We start from the raw sequence: 17,746 nt of genomic DNA, 5'->3' as shown, positions 1-17,746 counted from the left end.
ATTAAGACCTTTTGGAGGTCAGGGGCGACATTTAGTTTTCTCTCTAATAACTATCACCAACAGTAAGTATGGAACACGCCTTGTTAATATGACGCTAACCTTTCTTGTCAAATACCTGTGAGTGCCAACATTTTTCACCAATGGGACAATGAAGTATAACAATCAACAAGCTCATTTTATAGATTCACTATCAAAGAACTATTTCAACTTAAAAACTTAAGCTGTTAGGTGATGTCCCAAAATATAATTTATATTGTTATCTAACACGTCATGTCAAGTCAAAAGCCTTTATGGGTTTGAAACTTGCACATGTTCACACTACCTTGTGCTTAATTTTTATTAATTAGAATAAGAGTGGTGAAATTTAAACTCATAATTATTTGGTCATCAAGACTTTGATATCATGTCAAAAAACAATTTCAACCTAAAAAATTAAATTGTTATGTGAAGTTCCAAGATATAATTTATATTGTTTTTTAACATGTCAAATAACCAATTCAACACAATAGTTTAAGCTGTTAGATGAGACTCTAAAATATAATTTATATTATTTTTTAGCATACGCTCTCGAGTGAAAACTATTTGAGTTTAAAACTTACATGGATTTACATTACCTTATGTTTAAATTTATTAATTAGAATGATGATAATAATATTCAAACTTGTGACCATTTTGATTATCAATATTGTAATATCATGTAAAAGGAATTTTTTTTTTATCTTGTGAGAAAATATAATTATTCTCCATAATTACTCTACATTATATAAGAAAATTTCATGCAATTAAGATGTATAAATATATTAGATTACCCGGTAAACACACAAAACAAAATTCCATATAAAAACACATAATCTTCATCACTCTTTCTTATATAAAGGTCTTATTTTTGCAAGGGTGCGTGTGATGCCCAAACACTTCAGTCGTGTACATCTCAAATTCAATATAAAGTTTTACTATTTCATCACAAACGTTATAGAAATCAACCACAGAATCAAAAGCACTGTCATTTGCCCAAAAAGCATGTCCGTTTGTCAAAAGCAAATCATGGGTCCCCTGCTAAACGGCAAGATCATTCAAGATAAAGAATCAAAACGTTAGCCCACAAACAATCCTTGACATTATTGCAAAATTTTCCAAAACCTTCTGTATAAAATCTCACTCTCATCTGACATTCCCTGACCGTCTTTTCTTCCTTCCTTCCTTCCTTCTTTCTTTCAAGGTTGAGGAAATGAACCCATCCAGCAATTTCAGCTACTTCGCTTCCTCCACCGCAACAGTCACTTACTCTTTCCATAATGACCATACTACCCCTACAAAAACCATTGAAATCCCCATCAAGCCCTCCTCCCCCAAATCCACCACCCAATCAAGCACTGCCACTTCTGCTGCCACCAAGATCCAATCTTGCTACAGGACACATATGATCCGAACCCTTTACAAGAAAATCTCAGCTGTTAGTTCTGAAGCTGATCAGTTACAAAACCAAATCCAACGCCAGGAAACAGTGGATGCAATAAGAAGTAGCGAGAAAGAAAAGCTGGGGATGAATGAGGCCTTGATGGGCTTGCTTCTGAGGCTCGATTCAGTACCGGGGGTTGATCCAACGGTGAGAGAAGCAAGAAGGAAAGTCAGCCGTAGGATTGTGGGGTTGCAGGAAATATTGGACTCAATATGTGAAGCAAAAGTTGGTGCTGATGGTGGTGACTATTTTGGGTGGCAGTGGGACCCTTATGGTGGATGGGATATGGTGTTGGAGGAGATGGAGGAGGAGATTTGTATGGAGAGAGGTGGTGAAGAAATGGAGAAGTTTTGTGCTCAATATCTTGGGTTTAGATGCTTGCAGAGGTTTTTGAAAGAACCATGAAAGAAAGATTGGAACTTTTGATCCTTTTGTGCCTAAAGATCAAAACTTTTAGTTGTACAAGTGAGTGATGATCATAAATTATTTTGTTTCTTCGTTGATTGAAACTTTTTGAATTTTATTTTGCTGTCTCTGTGTATAGAAACAGAAGTTAATTACTGAACTTGTATCATAAACAAAAGTTTGCTTTGTTAATTACCAGAAACTTGTATTCCTCCTCCTCACAAAAACAGAATTTTTTTTCTCAAAATGAAAAACTTGTATGAAATGTTTAGTGTATTTTGATATTTCCCTGTGAAAACTAATTATTTCTTTGAATTTTAAATAGTTTATTTACGTCCGAACAATTGAATTCAGAAAAGATTTCTACCCGCTTTTTATTTGATTTGAACTTGAAATAATATATGGTTAATAAATAAAATTAACATATAATTTTTAATTTGAGTGGATGAATGGATTGATCTATAATCAATAAAATATGCTAATTTTAATCAATATTATTCAAATTTGAGACTAAATTTCTTAAAAAATATATATTTTTTAAATCTTAAATACAAAATGAATAATACATTTGTAACAAGTATAATCAATTTTTAGAACCGGAAATGCAAGAAAGCTGACCGGAGAATAGCTCCTGCTTCTGCCGGAGAAATATCAACATTCAACACAAATTGTCATGGCAGCAAGTATAAAGCCTGTTGTAATTTCCCGGTTCCTCATATTTACAGCAACAACAAAGTGACTCCGTTGCCAAAAGCTTAACAGAGCCACCGACAAAAAAACATGTGATTTTATTGGTTTGTTTTCAATATTTATTTTATTTAAAAATATATTAAAATAAAATTATTTTTATTTTTTAAAATTATTTTTTCATATTAATATATTAAAATGATTTAAAAATATTACAAATATAATAACTTAAAATATTTTTTTTTAATTTTTTTTAAATATTTTTAATTACTCCAAAAGCTAACATGACAGGCTGCTGCATTCAATCATATTTATTTTTAAAAATATATTTTTAAAAAAATTTAAAAATTATAATTTTTTTTTCAAATTAATATTTTTTTATTTTTAATATACTAATATTAAAAATAATTTTTAAAATATAAAAATATATTAATTTAATACATTTCCAAAAAAATAATTTTAAAAGTAAGAGTAGAGTTACCAGACTCCCCCAAACCCAGTCATCGCCTAAATTACGACCGCAAAAATTTCACATTTTTAGCGACGCAATCTCGGTGGCTTTTGTTTGTATCCTTAATTACCGTGAACACAGAATAAAAAACATATTTCAGTGTCTGCTCAGAAAACAGGAAATGGACTCCCAATGGAGAGACAAAAGACTCTATCCAATTCTAGGAATACTCATGCTACTTTCTCTTCTTTACCTTAACTTCAACAACAGTAACGGCAGCCTCAGTTTTCCCGTCTTTTTATGGCAACCCAAGATGGGATTTGTCTAAACCGACTCCACTCAATTCATCATCATCAATGATGGTGATGATTATGGGGAATCAGCATTTTATGTTAATGGGTGGAATTCATATTGGTTGATGATGGAGAGTGTGTGGAGTTCATCAAGATCAAAGGTTTCTGAGATGCTTAAGAGAGGATCTCAAATGGGGTTGACTGTTTGCAGGACTTGGGCTTTCAGTGATGGTCATGGGCCTGATGCTTTGCAGGTCTCTCCTGGTGTCTTCAACGAAAGGGTCTTCAAAGTAAGTTATAAACTTCTCAAGGTTGTAAAAATTAAGATTTTTGCTTTCAATTGGCTGTCAGATCTTGGAGGGGAGGTTAAGTTTAATGAATGGCCTCAATTGTGTGGTTAAAGGCTTATGGGCTTTTCAATGACATATAAAGGAACAATCTTGAAGCAGTTTTGGGAACTATTTGTGTTTAATGAAGGTATTTGTCTGCAGGGATTGGACTATGTGATAGTTGAAGCAAGAAGGAATCGTAGAAGGTTAATTCTCAGTCTGGTGAATAACCTGGTTGCATTTGGTGGAAAAACTCAGTATGTGAAGTGGGCAAAGGAAGCTGGAGTTAATGTCTCTTCATCAGATGACTCATTCTTTTCGAACCCAGTTATTAAAGATTACTTCAAGGCTTATTTATATTAAGGTGAGATGCTATGTTTCACACCTCCAAGGCTAAGTCATTGGATTTTAATCAATTGCATGGAATTTGTTTTTGACTTAACAGGCATTATTTGATTGTAAAATGAATGGGAGCATTGAATATGAGTGAGTTTTGTGACAACTCTATTTGTTTAAGTTAATTAGTGAACTTAATATGATATGTTATAACTTACCATCTGAAATTTGATTGTGCATCATCTGCTAGATCAATTTAAGCTAAAATTATTGCTGTATTAGTAAGCAATAGGAATGAAATTTCACAAGAGCTGACATTCAAGATTTGGGACTTGGCAATCTATGCTTCTCTTTCTGCATTATGATAATCTCTTGGCTGCAAATTTCTGTTATGCATTTTCCAGGCAGTTGTGAAGAGAAAGAATTCATTAAGTGGAGTTAGGTACTCTGAAGAACCGGCAATTTTCGCTTGGGAGCTCATGAATGAGCCTCGGTGTTCATCAAGTTCTTCTGCTCCTGCACTTCAGGTGAACCATTGAATTTTCATTCTTCTTCATATGTTGGCATAGAATTTCAAAAATAAACTAAAGGATTTGGCTGGAATCTGGAGAGAAGGGTGATGGTGCTGTTTGATGGAAGCATTCTGAGCCGAAGAGTATCATTTTCTCTAGTTCTCTATGATTGCGGGGGTGGTTTGTTCATATCTGTTATTAACAATACCAAAAGGATATGCGCTGTTGTTGTTTAAGCAAATTTTCTGGTTTGCTTTTGAATCAAATGTGATTGAGATCATTGTAGTGCTTTTCCTTTGGCTTAAGGCATGGATTGCTGAGATGGCTGCATATATCAAAAGCTTGGATAAAAGACATCTGGTGACTGTTGGACTTGAAGGGTTTTATGGCCTGAATACAACTAACAAGTCAGAAGTGAATCCTGGGATTTGGGCAGCTTCACTTGGATCAGACTTCATACCAAACTCAGCAATATCCAACATCGATTTTGCATCAGTTCACGCATATCCAGACAGCTGGTTAGTAATTCATTTCCAGTTCATTATATGGCAGAGTTTGGTAGATTAGGGTCCAGTAATAATGATGAGCTACACAAGAATCATGGTTTACTACACCCATCTATCACAATGCCATGTCAGGACCCCCATAACGTAAGCTGATAGGAAGATCACTTTAAGCTTGAAATAGTGATGCAGTGTCAACCGTTTGAGAAGATATAGTGCTGTTCATTTGATTTTGGCTCCATGCTGTCTAAATGTTGCTAACTATGGCAACCTAGAAGTTACATTTATATAGTGCAGTTCAATTGATTGGTAACACAGTTGATTGAAGGCCAGAGTAAACAAATGAGTTAAGTATTTATATTTATAAATTCCTGATAGATATACTCTTGTTTCTCTTTATACCATGCATTGTAGGATCCCACATGCTGGTTTGGAAGAGAAAACGAGTTATCTTTCTCATTGGGTGGATTCTCATATAAGTGATGGAGACATTGCGCTGAGGAAACCAGTTCTTTTCAAAGAAGTCGGCTCAAGTCGGCACGTGGATGAGAAGGGAGTGTTTGACAGAGATGTTTTGTTGAAAACAGTGTATGATAAAATTTATGAATCCGCAAAGAAGAGGCGGGCTGGTGCCTTTATCTGGCAGTTATTAGTTGAAGGCGTGGATGGATACACTGATAAAACAACAATCATGTAGGCTGCAAAGTATTTCTGCAAAAGACAAAGAAAGCCTCAACAGAATGATCCTTGCTTCGATCAGTTGTAAATGAGAGGAAATGAAACACAGCAACTGTAATGTTTGAGGTGGGAAGAAGTTTTCGGACTTGAAGACGAGGTTTTATACTGTTCTTGGTATGGGAGGCTCACAAGATATACGCTTGAAAAGAAAGATCAAAAAGAAGAAACTGTGAGGGCGATTCAGGTTCTATCAATTCTATCCAGATTCAAGAGGAGGAAATGGTCTTGTTTCTGTATTCGAACAGAGTGAATAATTGATCTATGTGGGCACATGTGCGACTCTAGACAAGGGCTCCTTCGTCCTTGCAGTATATATTTACTCGAAATAGAAAGAACAGAAGAAGAAGAAGAAGAAAGTGTGACAGTGATCAAGGTTTTTTTCTTCTCTAATTTATATCCAAATGTTCTGACTCAAATATATGAAAGAGATGGACATAAATTAGAGTTTGTGCTTGCTGTAAGACTCTGTTTAGAAGTGCAGCTAAAATGGATGTTTGTGAAAAAAATTAAAAAACTAATTATTATTATTATTTTAATATAATTTTAAATAAATAAAAAAAATAGAAAAACGACTTAACCACGCACACCCAAACACATCGTTATCTGGGTTGTGTAACTGTGGTCTCAGTATAAGTCATTGAATTTCTGCCACGTCTTGGTACTGTGGCTGTCTGCTGCATCAATTGTGTTTATAGTACATAGCAGCACCGCCCCCTACAGCTAGTCATAATAACTGCAAGTAACTTATTATTTGAGTTTGCATGGAAGTAAAATTTAAATTGTTTTTTATTTAAAAATATATTAAAAAAAAATTTAAAATTTTTTTTTAATATTAACACATCAAAATTATTTAAAAACATAAAAAAATTAATTTTAAATATAAAAATTAAAAAAATATAATTTACATCACGTTTCAAACATGATTTTAAAATAATTAGAATAGAAAATGTTATTTTAAAAATCTAAATTAATAAAATAATATTTTAAATAGTATAAATATAATTGTTTTTATTAAGATAAAGATGATGTATTTCCTACAAGTTATCCTAGATACATATTTATTTTATATTTATATTTGTTAAATATGTTTATATTTGTTAAAGATTAGTAGAAATTATATCTTGAGATCTCACCTGATAATTTAAACTTTAAAATTGAATCGGTTCTTTGACAAAGTATTAGAGTCTTAATGACCAAATGTTCACGAATTCGAATCTCATAATCTCTATTTATTTAATAAAAATCAAGCACAAGTTAGTGTAGATATGTAAAAGTTTCAAGTTCAAAAAACTTTTACTTGAAAAATATATTAAAGATTAATATAAATCATATTTTAAGACCCCACCTAACAATTTAAACTTTTAATTTTAATTGGTTATTTGTCTACCTTTATCTCTTGTCTCTACTAATTCATTATTTTATTTTATATTTTTGTATTTATATTTTTAATTTTTTAACTAACCATATTTTTATCAATTCAATATTCATTGTCGTTATACAGAAGATAGAAACCAAATGTTATTTTTTTATGCTACTTAGACGATATCGTAGGGTATATTGCAGTAAAGTACTGGGCATACCGAATAAATATTTTGATCATGGTTTTTATCAAACAGCTGGTATATTGCATTAAACTATCGTAGCAATTATTAAACAAAAATTTGTACCGGTCTAAGATTTTAATAAATGAAGTTTATAAATGTGCTTGCCGATACAAGTTCTGGCTTCAACTACTTATAATTATTGCGACAAAATTACTTACTAGTCTAAAATTTATGATCTATGAAAACATCTTTCAAGTAGATATAAACACCTTCCACAAAATTAATGAAAGCAATAGTCTGCATCCGTGCCTCAGCATCAATCTTGCAACGAACCACGGTGGGCATGAACAACCACATGGCAGTAACCACCACAAACCCCACCACAAGCGGTGCTGCCACTACTCTAGGCAACCCCCGTGTACCCTTTATTTCTCTCTTGATACCTATTTCAATAGCCAAGCAAAAACCATGCAAGAGAAAGAAGCATGTGACCTCCCCCTTTGGCTTTTGGCGTCCAATGTGGTAGAAAATCAGCTCGTGCATGAGACCAGAGACTAAAAATGTGCCAATCACAGCTGGTAATGAAGCCCACTTTTTTGCTATCCAACGGCTAAAAGTTGACCGGATTGGACTGTATACAGTTGGATGCAGGATGCTAGTGACCATTAGGTTCCATCTCTTACCCCAGAAGTCTTGCAAAGAGCTGGCGAGGTACGGCTCGTCAAATTGTGGCTCGAGTTCTACACCGAGACAGGCTCGAGCTAGGGCTCCAAACATGGCCAAGATTAATTCTAGAGCAATATAAATGTGGATAACGTAGAGGAACAATATAAATTTTGGATGGAAATAGTCTTCCTTGGCATAGATGTAACCAAATATGACTAGTAGGAAAAACTTCAAGGCGTAGTTTAGATGAGATTTAAGGCCTTTTGGGGCGATTTTTTGAGATGGGGTGTCTTTGTTTTCAACACTCACGAGCTTCTCAAGATCTTGATTATCATCAACATTTACAAGTTCTTGATCATGAGGTAATACTGTTGGTGCAGGGTCTTGTTGAATCTTGATAGGAAAGCAAGCAAAGGCAACGAAATGTGGCAAGGAGAGGGGCGGGTTGGATGATAGAGGGCCTTGATCGAAGACAAAGAGAAGGAGCTTGAAGTTGGCAAGCCAACAAAGGAAGAAAGAAGTAATAGCTCTAAGACTCAGACTAAGGATGCTGAGAGGCATGACAAGAAAGATGCATACGACTGGCAAGATTGCAAGAAGCCTGGTTGTGCCTTTGTGGGTTAACTGACCTATCTTGTGACAGTAGCAAAGTAATGCCACAGCTGATACCCATACCAAGAGAAAGTTGCCCAATTCACCTCCCATTTTCACTCTCAAGATGTGATTGTTGAAGGAGACTCTTGCATTAATTCTATATTTGTGAAGTTGCCAATGTTAAAGGAAGTGGCTCAAGTCACCTCGATCTTAGACTCCCTCATTAAACACCAGCAACCACTCCCAGTCTGTTTGTAAATTCTTGACTATCAGTGGTGTCCCTGCCTCAACCATATCCAGCGATATTTTGAACCACCTTCATTAGCCATCAGTTCCCTGCTTCACTTGGCTGCTGCTATTCGCATGATGGATATTATTGTAGCTAGCAATATAGGTGGAGTACTAATTGGTCTGGTCACCTGAGTTATGGTTGAATGAGACAACAGATCAACTTATACGACAGGCAAGCCAGCCAGGAATACCTTGATGAAAGCGAGGCACAAACATACACGCTGCTGCTAATGTAAGTGATCAAACAAACCATGTGAAAGGCCAATGAGCTTCCAAGCCCAACCCGTGATAGGGAGTGTTGTGTTTGATAATGGAGTTTAATTTATTTTTTTAAGTTTTTTTTAATTTATTTTTTTATCTGAAAATACATTAAATTAATATTATTACGTATTTTTTTATGATTTTAATATTAAAAATTAAAAATTTTACTTTACTATATTTTTAATTAAAAAACATTTTAAAAAAACACTTTATTATCAAACATTCTTTAATCTAGTAAGTTTTGGATTCGAGTTTCTTCCTTTGAGATAAAAAATAAAAAAAAGACTAGAAGAGGATAAAATACGAAGGCTAGTGCGGTGTGTTATTTTAGATCTTTTATAGAAGTATTACTAGTTACATGCCCCGCGCGATGTCGCAGGTTAATTATTTTTTGCATTTCATAAAAAGTTAAGATCTAAAAGTATTAGGTTTTTTTGCAAAGTTATACCCAAGAGTTTTAGGTTTAGTTGCAACGCCTAATCCAAGAGTAATATTTATAATATTAATAATAACATTAAACTTGCATGGCCTAAATTTAAGCGGGTTTGACTGCAATACCAGACCCAATAGCATTGGACGTGGGTCTAGCTGCAAGGTCGTGTTATAAATGTGTGATAATTAAATAGATTAGTTAAAAAGAAAAAAAAACAAAGAAAAAAAACCAACAGGAAAATAAAAACTAATGAAGAAAAAGAAAAAAAATATGAATTAACTAGGTTAACCCTTCAAACCAGGTTAACCCGTCATACCTTAAATTCGCATCGTGAAAGTTTGATAATTAAAAAGGAAAAAAAACAAACTAATGGGTTAAACCATAATTAACTGGGCTAACTCGTCAAACCAGGTTAACCTGTCAAACCCGGAATCTTTGTCATGAAAGTTTGATAATTAAATAGAAAAAAAAAATTAACATTAACAATTAAATTAAACAAAAAAAATTAATTAAAAAAACAAAAGGATGAGCTTTTTCACTGTGGATTGCATTGTGCAGTCTACAGTCAAATGCATAAAAACAACAAAAAAACAAAAAGAAAAACTAAAGGCATCAGCCGAGAACTACTTAGAAAAAAATTTAATATTAATAAACTAAATTAATTAAATAAAATTAATTAAAAATAAAAAATAAAAGAAAAAAACCTCTAAGAAGAAAAAAAAACTAAATAGAAAGAAATTTAACATTAACAAACTAAACTAAACGAAAAAAAATAATTAAAAAGAAAAAAAAAAGCAAAAAAAAAATTCCAAGTTAACTCGTCAAACCAGGTTAACCCGTTAAACCCGGAATCCGTGTCATGAATGTCTGGTAACTAAATAAAAAAAAGTGAACATTAACAAACTAAACTAAACGAAAAAAATTAATAAAAAAAATTAAAAAAAATCCGGGTTAACTCGTCAAACCATATTAACCAGTTAAACCTAGGATCTGTGTCATGAAAGTCTGATAACTAAATAAAAAAAATTTAACATTAACAAACTAAATTATGAAAAAAAAAATTATGATAAAAAAAACAAAAAAAAAATTGACGGGTCAACCCAGAATTAACTGGGTTCACCCGTGAAACCAGGTTAACCCGTGAAACTCGAGATATGTGTCATGAAAGTCTGATAACTAAATAGAAAGAAATTTAACATTAACAAACTAAACTAAATGAAAAAAAATTAATTAAAAAGAAAAAAAGCAAAAAAAATATATTTCTGGGTTAACTTGTCAAATCAGGTTAACCCGTTAAATCCAGAAAACGTGTCATGAAAGTCTGATAACTAAATAAAAAAACTTTAACATTAATAAACTAAATTAAACAAAAAACTTTTGTTATAAGAAAAAAAATAAAGAAAGAAGCAAAAAAAAATCCCGAAAGGCATAAAAAACAGCTAAAAAAATAAGACAACTTAAAAAAAAAACACCAAAAACGGATCAGTATTTTGCTGTGGACTGCACTGTGCAGTCCACAGTAAAACACTGATTCGTTTTAGTATATGTTACAATTAATTAAAAAGAAAAAAAAAATTCGGGTTAACTCGTCAAATCAGGTTAACCCGTCAAACCCGGGATCCGTGTTATGAAAATTTGGTAACTAAATAAAAAATTAACATTAACAAACTAAATTAAAAAAAAATCATTAAAAGAAAAATACACAAAGAAAAAAGCAAAAAAAAAAACCCATAAAGGCAATAGAAAACCAAAACAAATAAAAAATAAAAACAGGAAAAAATGGGAAAAAAATAAAAACAAAAAAAAAAACAAAAAGAAGAAGACAAAAAAAATGGGAAAAAAAAACAAAAAAAAAAAGGAGAGGACTGCTCAGCGTTTCACTGTGGACTTGCACAGTGAAACACTGAGCAGTTTTAGTTTTTTCTTAAAAAGAAAAGAAAAAAAAATCGAGTTAACTCGTCAAATCAGGTTAACCCGTCAAACCCGGGATCCGTGTTATGAAAATTTGGTAACTAAATAAAAAATTAACATTAACAAACTAAATTAAACAAAAAAATTCATTAAAAGAAAAATACACAAAGAAAAAAGCAAAAAAAAAACCCATAAAGACAATAGAAAACCAAAAAAAAATAAAAAATAAAAACAAAAAAAATGGAAAAAAAATAAAAACAAAAAAAAACAAAAAAAGAAGAAAAAGAAGAAGACAAAAAAAAATGGGAAAAAATAAAAACAGAAAAAAAAAATGGGAAAAAATAATAAAAAAAACGAAAAAAAAGGAGGACTGCTCAGCGTTTCACTGTGGACTTGCACAGTGAAACACTAATCAGTTTTAGTTTTTTCTTAATTAGTCAAGTAGAAGTATATTATTTACCATGACAAATGTTATCGATAACAATACTCGATGATGATGATGATGATGAATAAATATCAAGAAATTTTTTGATAAAACTAATTTATTAGATTAATTTTTTTTATTAACGTGAGTGTTCGGGTCAGCTTACACGCACCTTGACTAATCTCACAGCCCCTGAAGTTAACGACCATGTAAGCCTCTAGTAGTCATCATATTAGGAATTACAGGGTTCGAAACTCAGACTACAAGGAAAGCAAACTTCTTAGTATCAAATTTTTATTACTAGACCACCTATTAAATAGTTATCAAATTTTTATACTATAGAATTAGAATAGACTTGATCATAAAGTATGTGATTCACCCTATGCTTTTTTCATGAATTTTTATTACCTAATAATATATCATATAATTTTTTTCACGAATTCACCCTCTGCTTTTTTTTTTTATATAATTCTATCCTGTTATCTTTTTAAAGATGCGGTCCCTATTTGCTCAAATTATAAAAAAACTCTAAAAAGATCAGTGTTTTATAAGGAAATTTATTGTGGACGTACACGATGTAATTATTACTTTGCTATTCTCTGCACAAAGTTTTTGCCTTACTACCGAAGGTAAAATGATATTTTTTCGGGAGTTCAAAAGTCATTTTCAAATTGATTGGAAATAATTTAGTAGTTTATATTTTTTTATATAATTAAACTACATAAATATCCTTAAAAGTAAATACAAAAATGAAAGGCTAAGAGAGATATTTTAGTATTTTTTTAATAAATCTTTTTTTATTGTTATGCTCTATTTGGATTAGGAAAAAATTACTATTTTCATAAATAAATAATAAAAAAAAGTGCATGCGTCAGCGAGTATATGTCACCCCTGCCATTCCAGGCATTGTACATCAACCAGAATTTCTCAATTGTCGTGTCGTCTAAAATATCAAGTGAAGGCGAAGCTGCTGGGGTGGCGCATGTTGTTCAAACTTCAAATCACGATAAATCGGTGCTGGTTGAGTTTTTTCTCCTCCCTTTATTTTCTCTCAATTCTCCTTGAAATTCACGCCAAGTTAATAAAAAATCAGAGTTGTCTTTCCATTTATTTTATTTTTTAATTATATATTTTTTTTTATGATTAAGAATTTTATTTAATATTTAATGTTTTTTTACAAGGTCATCTCAGTCTTATAACTAGAATTACTGATTTTAAAGATTAGCCTGATTTGATTTTAGTTATTTTTAAAACTTTTTTTAATTTTACCTTTTGACATTAAACTGTTGGGTTTTAAGCTTTTTTTTTTTCTTTCTAAGTTGTTATTCCAGATCACTGGTTAGTTAAGTTAACTCGAGTTACTTTGAATTTATTATTTTTTTAATTTTATCTTTTAATAATTCTTGAAATTTCTTATTTTTTATGCTTTTCATTTTTGCTTTTCATTTTTATAATGTTATTCGGGGTTGGAGGTTCTAGGGCAACTCAATTTTTTTATCAATATTTTTTTATTTATTTAATTTTGATTTTTTTCTATATCAATTTTTTTTAAAAAATTATTTTCTCATTCTAATTAATAAAGTAAACCCAATTTGAGTAGAGTTTTTTTTTCTTCTAAATTTCTTTTTTTAAAATTTTATCTTTTAAAATTAATTTTATTGTGACTTAAGCTTCCTATTTTTTTTTTTTTTTTGAAGTTATCCCGTGTTACAGGTTAATTAAATTATTCATTGAAATTTTCTTCGTCTAAATATCTGTTTAGATCTTTTTTATTTTATGTTTGAAAAATTGACCTGCCCGACACTACCGGAAAATAATCAAGTGAGTACATAAATCATAACTACAACCACCATGCTTATATTTGTAATTTCTTAGATTTGCATCAAATCCGAACCGTTCATTCAATCAAAATAAGCTGCTCAAATCTTGGATATTTACAAGCCGTTAGATTTGTTGAAAAATCCAAGGAAAATATGCATGACCAGCTTCCTTCAAATACTCGCGTACAGCCGCGTACTCCTCAATTGCCCTGACACCTGCTTTACACGCAAGAAATGGTGGAAAAAACAGCCAAAAGCCGGTAGCTATCACAAATCCAATGGTCAATATAGTTTGCATCGGCCTGGGAAACTGCCACCTGCCGTTAACAGCCCTTTTCAAAACAATCTCGACCGGTAAACACACTCCATGTAGCAAAAAGAACCAAGTGATCTCCCACGTGGGCTTCCCGCGTCCTAGGTAGTAGAAAATGAGCTCATGCATGAGCGCAGACACTAGAAAGGTACCCAAAATTGCTATGCCCTGGGCCCACCTGCGACCAATGAAGTTCTTACACGTGTAGAGGATGGGATCGTACGCAATCGGGCGTAGGATGCTTGTTACCATGAGGTTCCATCTTCTCCCCCAAAAGTCTTGAAGTGAAGTCGAGAGATAAGGGTCATTGAATTGTGGCTCTAGCTCAAGCCCTGAAAGGGTTCGAACCACCGATGCCAACATGGCTAGGAATGTTTCAAGAAAAAAATATATGTGGAGACAATACAAGAGCCACATGATTTTTGGATGGATATAATCACTATAGTCATATGTAGCCACCAACATTGCCAAAAGAAGACCTTTGGTTGCATAATTTAGGAATGATTTATGAGGGCCCTTTCTAGAGATTAATTTTTGCCTATCTTGGCCATTTAGAAGTGATTTTTGAGCTTGGTTTTCATGGCTATGGCCATTTAGATTCGGTTTTTGAGGTGGGATTTGTAGGATTTTGATGGGAAAACAAGCAACAGAAACAAAACGACCAAAAGAGATTTTTGGGTCTAAACACAAAGGGCCTTTGCCAAACGCAAAAAGCAGGAGCTTGAAATTCGCAAGCCAAGCAACGAAGAAAGCTGTCATGCCTCCAAAATGAATAGAGGTGAGTTCTAGAGGAAGAACAAGAAATAGACAAACAATTGGTAGCACACAGAGAAGTCTTGTAAAACCTCTTGGGATCATCTTTCCCATGATATAGCAGTAAGTTAGAGATGCAAAGATTGAGAGCCATACCTTCATCATGTTGTACATCTCCCCATCTTCCATTTCTTTGTTTCTTCCCTTCCCTTTGATTTTTGCTCTCTTGTGCTATGTACAAGAAGAGAAGGAGAGGCCAGGAGAGAAGGAGAGGCCAAACCTTTTTGAACCGACCCTTTAGATGAATAAATATCTAACTGAGTACAGAAAACGTGGAAGGCATAAGGGTGTAAAACGGTTGATCCACGTTTGTCTACAGGGAAGCGTTTACATTTACATGAAAAAGGCGACTCTTGGAAGAAAGAATATAGTGGTTTCCACTAGTTTTTGGGAGGCACACTGTTTTCTTCTCGGTTTCTTCTCTTGAAAACCAACTGCTGGATGCCAGATGCGGCGCTCCACTCAGTTTTGAAAAGGCAAAAAGGAGAGGAGTCTTTTAAGGTGAAAAGAAGAGACGGACACGACGATTCATGTGCAGAGTGGAGATTGTCTATGTGCGACAAAGATCACAAATTAGCATTTTTATACTCTCTCCTATCTAAGTCATTAATGGCCATGATTGTGCACCGACAATAGTCTTTTTCATAATTAATTAAGAATTACTATTCCAGTAGAAACTAGGAGAGGTATTTCGTTTCACTGTGATTTTTTTTTCTAGAATCTTCAATTTGGTTCTTTGAACTTTTTTTTCATTTTATAATTAAGTTTTTTTAAACCTAAATTAGTATCCAATTATTTTTGTTAGAGAGAGAATTGAGTTGAAAGATAAATTAATTAAGAATTATTAGTTAATTAAGTATTATTATTCCAGTAAAAACTAGAAGAGGTGTTTAGTGATTTTTTTTTTAGAATCTTCAATTTAGTTCTCTGAACTTTTTTTTATTTTATAGTTAAGTTTTTTTAAACCTAAATTAGTATTTAATTATTTTTTTAGAGAGAAAATTGAGTTGAAAGATAAAAAAACTAAAATATATATACAAAACATAGGTGGCACAATTTAGAGATTTGTTTAATAAGTTCATTATCTGTTTTAACTATTATATAATTAGTTTTTTTAATTTTTTTTAAAAAATTAATTTTGATACTAAAATTTATTTTCCTTTTTATTTTTAATTTTTTTTTAGTATTTTTATACTCTTTCCTATCTAATTTATTAACGGTTATAATTGGACACTGACAATAACCTATTTCAGAATTAATTAAGAATTATTATTACAATAAAAATTAAAAGAGGTATTTCGTTTTATTGATTTTTTTTTAGAATTTTTAATTTGGTTCTTTTAAATTTTTTTCGCCATAATTGTTTTTTATATGATGACACTGATACCATATTGATCACTGCCACTGTAAAATTCATAGCTGACATACAAACTGAATTGAGCCAGTGGTAATGGGCTGTTTAGGCCCAATCGTGAATCCTTTTCTAGGTTGTTGCTGTAAATGACAACTTTGGCTACCAAATGATCGATTTTGTATTAAAAAATTCTATTTGATAAGATAACTTCAAATTAGATGTTTTTTTTACTTTAAAAACACTTAAAAATAAATTTGATTTTGAGAAATTTTTTTATTTCAGATTAATTTGGGTTTTGAGACTTTTTTTTTTATGTGTTTTTGGCGGTCATAAATTAATTTAACAAGATTTACAGGGTATTTTTCTAAATATTTTGGATCAAAATAGATCTTTCAAGTGAAAAAAATTAGAATCTTGTAGCCACAATATGAGTTTTCAAAACGGAGTGTCGTCTATTTTTTTTTTCAAAGAATTGAAATGAGTTTTTCAAAGAATTGGAATGATTGAATTGTTGTTCGCCTCATTAACTTAAAAAACAATTAAAGCATGTATGTGTAGGCCCTTTTTTGATGAGTCAAGGCAATAGGTTTGGCTTACCAGGCCCGGTTATGCCTCACTTTATATATATATATATATATATATTTAATTTATTTTTAAAAATAAAAACACATTTATTTATTTTTATAATATTTTTAATATGAGTAGTCTTGCATAGTAATTTTTTATTTTATTCAATAAATTTTATATGTATGTCGATTTATATTACAAATTGATTTTAATAAACAAATTCATTAAACACAACTTGATAAATGACTCGTGTTGTGATATTAAATATTTTGATCTATATTTTTTTTTTTAATTTTTCAGATTATATTTTTATTTATTGTTGATGGCTTTTTTTAAAAAAATTTATTTACATGGTGGTAGTGTATTGTTTTTTTTTTTTTCATTTTGATCCTTATTTTTTTAATTTTTTTAATTAATGTTTTTATTCTTTCCAATTTAACTTTGAATTGAAAATTTATTATTGCGCTTTAATTTTTTTTTTTAATTTTAACTTTTATTTTTTTAATTGTTATTTTTTGTTTTGGATTTTTTTCCTCTGGGATAAAGTTTTTTCCCCATGTTGTCGTAATATACATATATCCTGGTTTGATATTATTATCTTTTTTTACTTATGTAATTCAAATAAAACCAGTTTATTTAGTTTGACAGAACTATAAGATGAGTTATTAGATTTATTTTTTAAACATACTAAATATTTTATTGTAAAAATTGTGCGGACCCACAGCATAAAATAGGCACCACTCTAGTTTTGTTCTAATAAAACTTCTGACCACAGTTCCAGCTCCATCCGTTAGATGTTTTGGATTTTATAACTACGCTTTCAACAGTTAATATTAGATCTTTCACTAACATAACTCAATTTATTTTTCATCGGGAGAAGTAAAACATTTTAGATTATAATATAAAACGGAGGTAGTTTCTCATGAATAATAAATTTTTGGTGTGCAAAAATAAGGCTAAGAATATTCTAAATTAACCATTACAATAAGAATTTTTTTTTAAAAAAATCAATAATTGTCTATTAAAAGAGGAAATAGCATGA

The 17,746-nt window shown here is 31.3% G+C and overlaps 4 protein-coding genes across 7 annotated transcripts; 2 read left to right on the top strand and 2 right to left on the bottom strand.

The window, feature by feature from the left end:
• The first annotated feature begins 989 nt into the window (after positions 1 to 989).
• On the top strand, positions 990 to 2,621 carry LOC7453707 (BAG family molecular chaperone regulator 5, mitochondrial). 2 transcript variants are annotated; one of them, XR_002978273.2, is made up of 2 exons: positions 990 to 1,924; positions 2,459 to 2,621. XR_002978273.2 is itself a non-coding variant. In XM_002323125.4 (1 exon), the coding sequence occupies exon 1, from the start codon at positions 1,229 to 1,231 to the stop codon at positions 1,862 to 1,864; it is 636 nt and encodes a 211-aa protein (XP_002323161.3). In that variant the 5' UTR covers positions 991 to 1,228; the 3' UTR covers positions 1,865 to 2,066. The 2 variants fall into 2 exon arrangements, 1 of the variants encoding a protein (XP_002323161.3); XM_002323125.4 differs by lacking the exon at positions 2,459 to 2,621 and having other exon boundaries at positions 991 to 2,066.
• A 434-nt stretch (positions 2,622 to 3,055) lies between these two features.
• On the top strand, positions 3,056 to 6,240 carry LOC18106051 (mannan endo-1,4-beta-mannosidase 6-like). Of its 3 annotated transcripts, none has more exons than XR_008057580.1 (5): positions 3,056 to 3,585; positions 3,787 to 3,988; positions 4,365 to 4,487; positions 4,759 to 4,990; positions 5,390 to 6,240. XR_008057580.1 is itself a non-coding variant. In XM_052447796.1 (5 exons), the coding sequence occupies exons 2-5, from the start codon at positions 3,914 to 3,916 to the stop codon at positions 5,670 to 5,672; spliced, it is 693 nt and encodes a 230-aa protein (XP_052303756.1). In that variant the 5' UTR covers positions 3,058 to 3,585; positions 3,787 to 3,913; the 3' UTR covers positions 5,673 to 6,240. The 3 variants fall into 3 exon arrangements, 2 of the variants coding, with proteins under 2 accessions (XP_052303756.1, XP_052303757.1); XM_052447796.1 differs by having other exon boundaries at positions 3,058 to 3,585; positions 4,779 to 4,990; XM_052447797.1 differs by having other exon boundaries at positions 3,059 to 3,585; positions 4,369 to 4,990.
• A 1,147-nt stretch (positions 6,241 to 7,387) lies between these two features.
• On the bottom strand, positions 7,388 to 9,031 carry LOC7455839 (acyl-CoA--sterol O-acyltransferase 1). The gene has a single exon (XM_002322501.4). The coding sequence runs from the start codon at positions 8,626 to 8,628 to the stop codon at positions 7,480 to 7,482; it is 1,149 nt and encodes a 382-aa protein (XP_002322537.4). The 5' UTR covers positions 8,629 to 9,031; the 3' UTR covers positions 7,388 to 7,479.
• Positions 9,032 to 13,674: 4,643 nt separating this feature from the next.
• On the bottom strand, positions 13,675 to 15,347 carry LOC7455838 (acyl-CoA--sterol O-acyltransferase 1). The gene has a single exon (XM_006373569.3). It carries the CDS (start codon positions 14,910 to 14,912, stop codon positions 13,782 to 13,784), a length of 1,131 nt encoding a protein of 376 aa, XP_006373631.1. The 5' UTR covers positions 14,913 to 15,347; the 3' UTR covers positions 13,675 to 13,781.
• Positions 15,348 to 17,746: the final 2,399 nt, after the last annotated feature.

This window comes from Populus trichocarpa, chromosome 16, assembly GCF_000002775.5.
Source record: "Populus trichocarpa isolate Nisqually-1 chromosome 16, P.trichocarpa_v4.1, whole genome shotgun sequence".
Lineage (NCBI taxonomy): Eukaryota > Viridiplantae > Streptophyta > Magnoliopsida > Malpighiales > Salicaceae > Populus > Populus trichocarpa.
The sequence above is the reverse complement of the archived record's forward strand: the minus strand, read 5'-3'. Positions and strand labels throughout refer to the sequence as shown.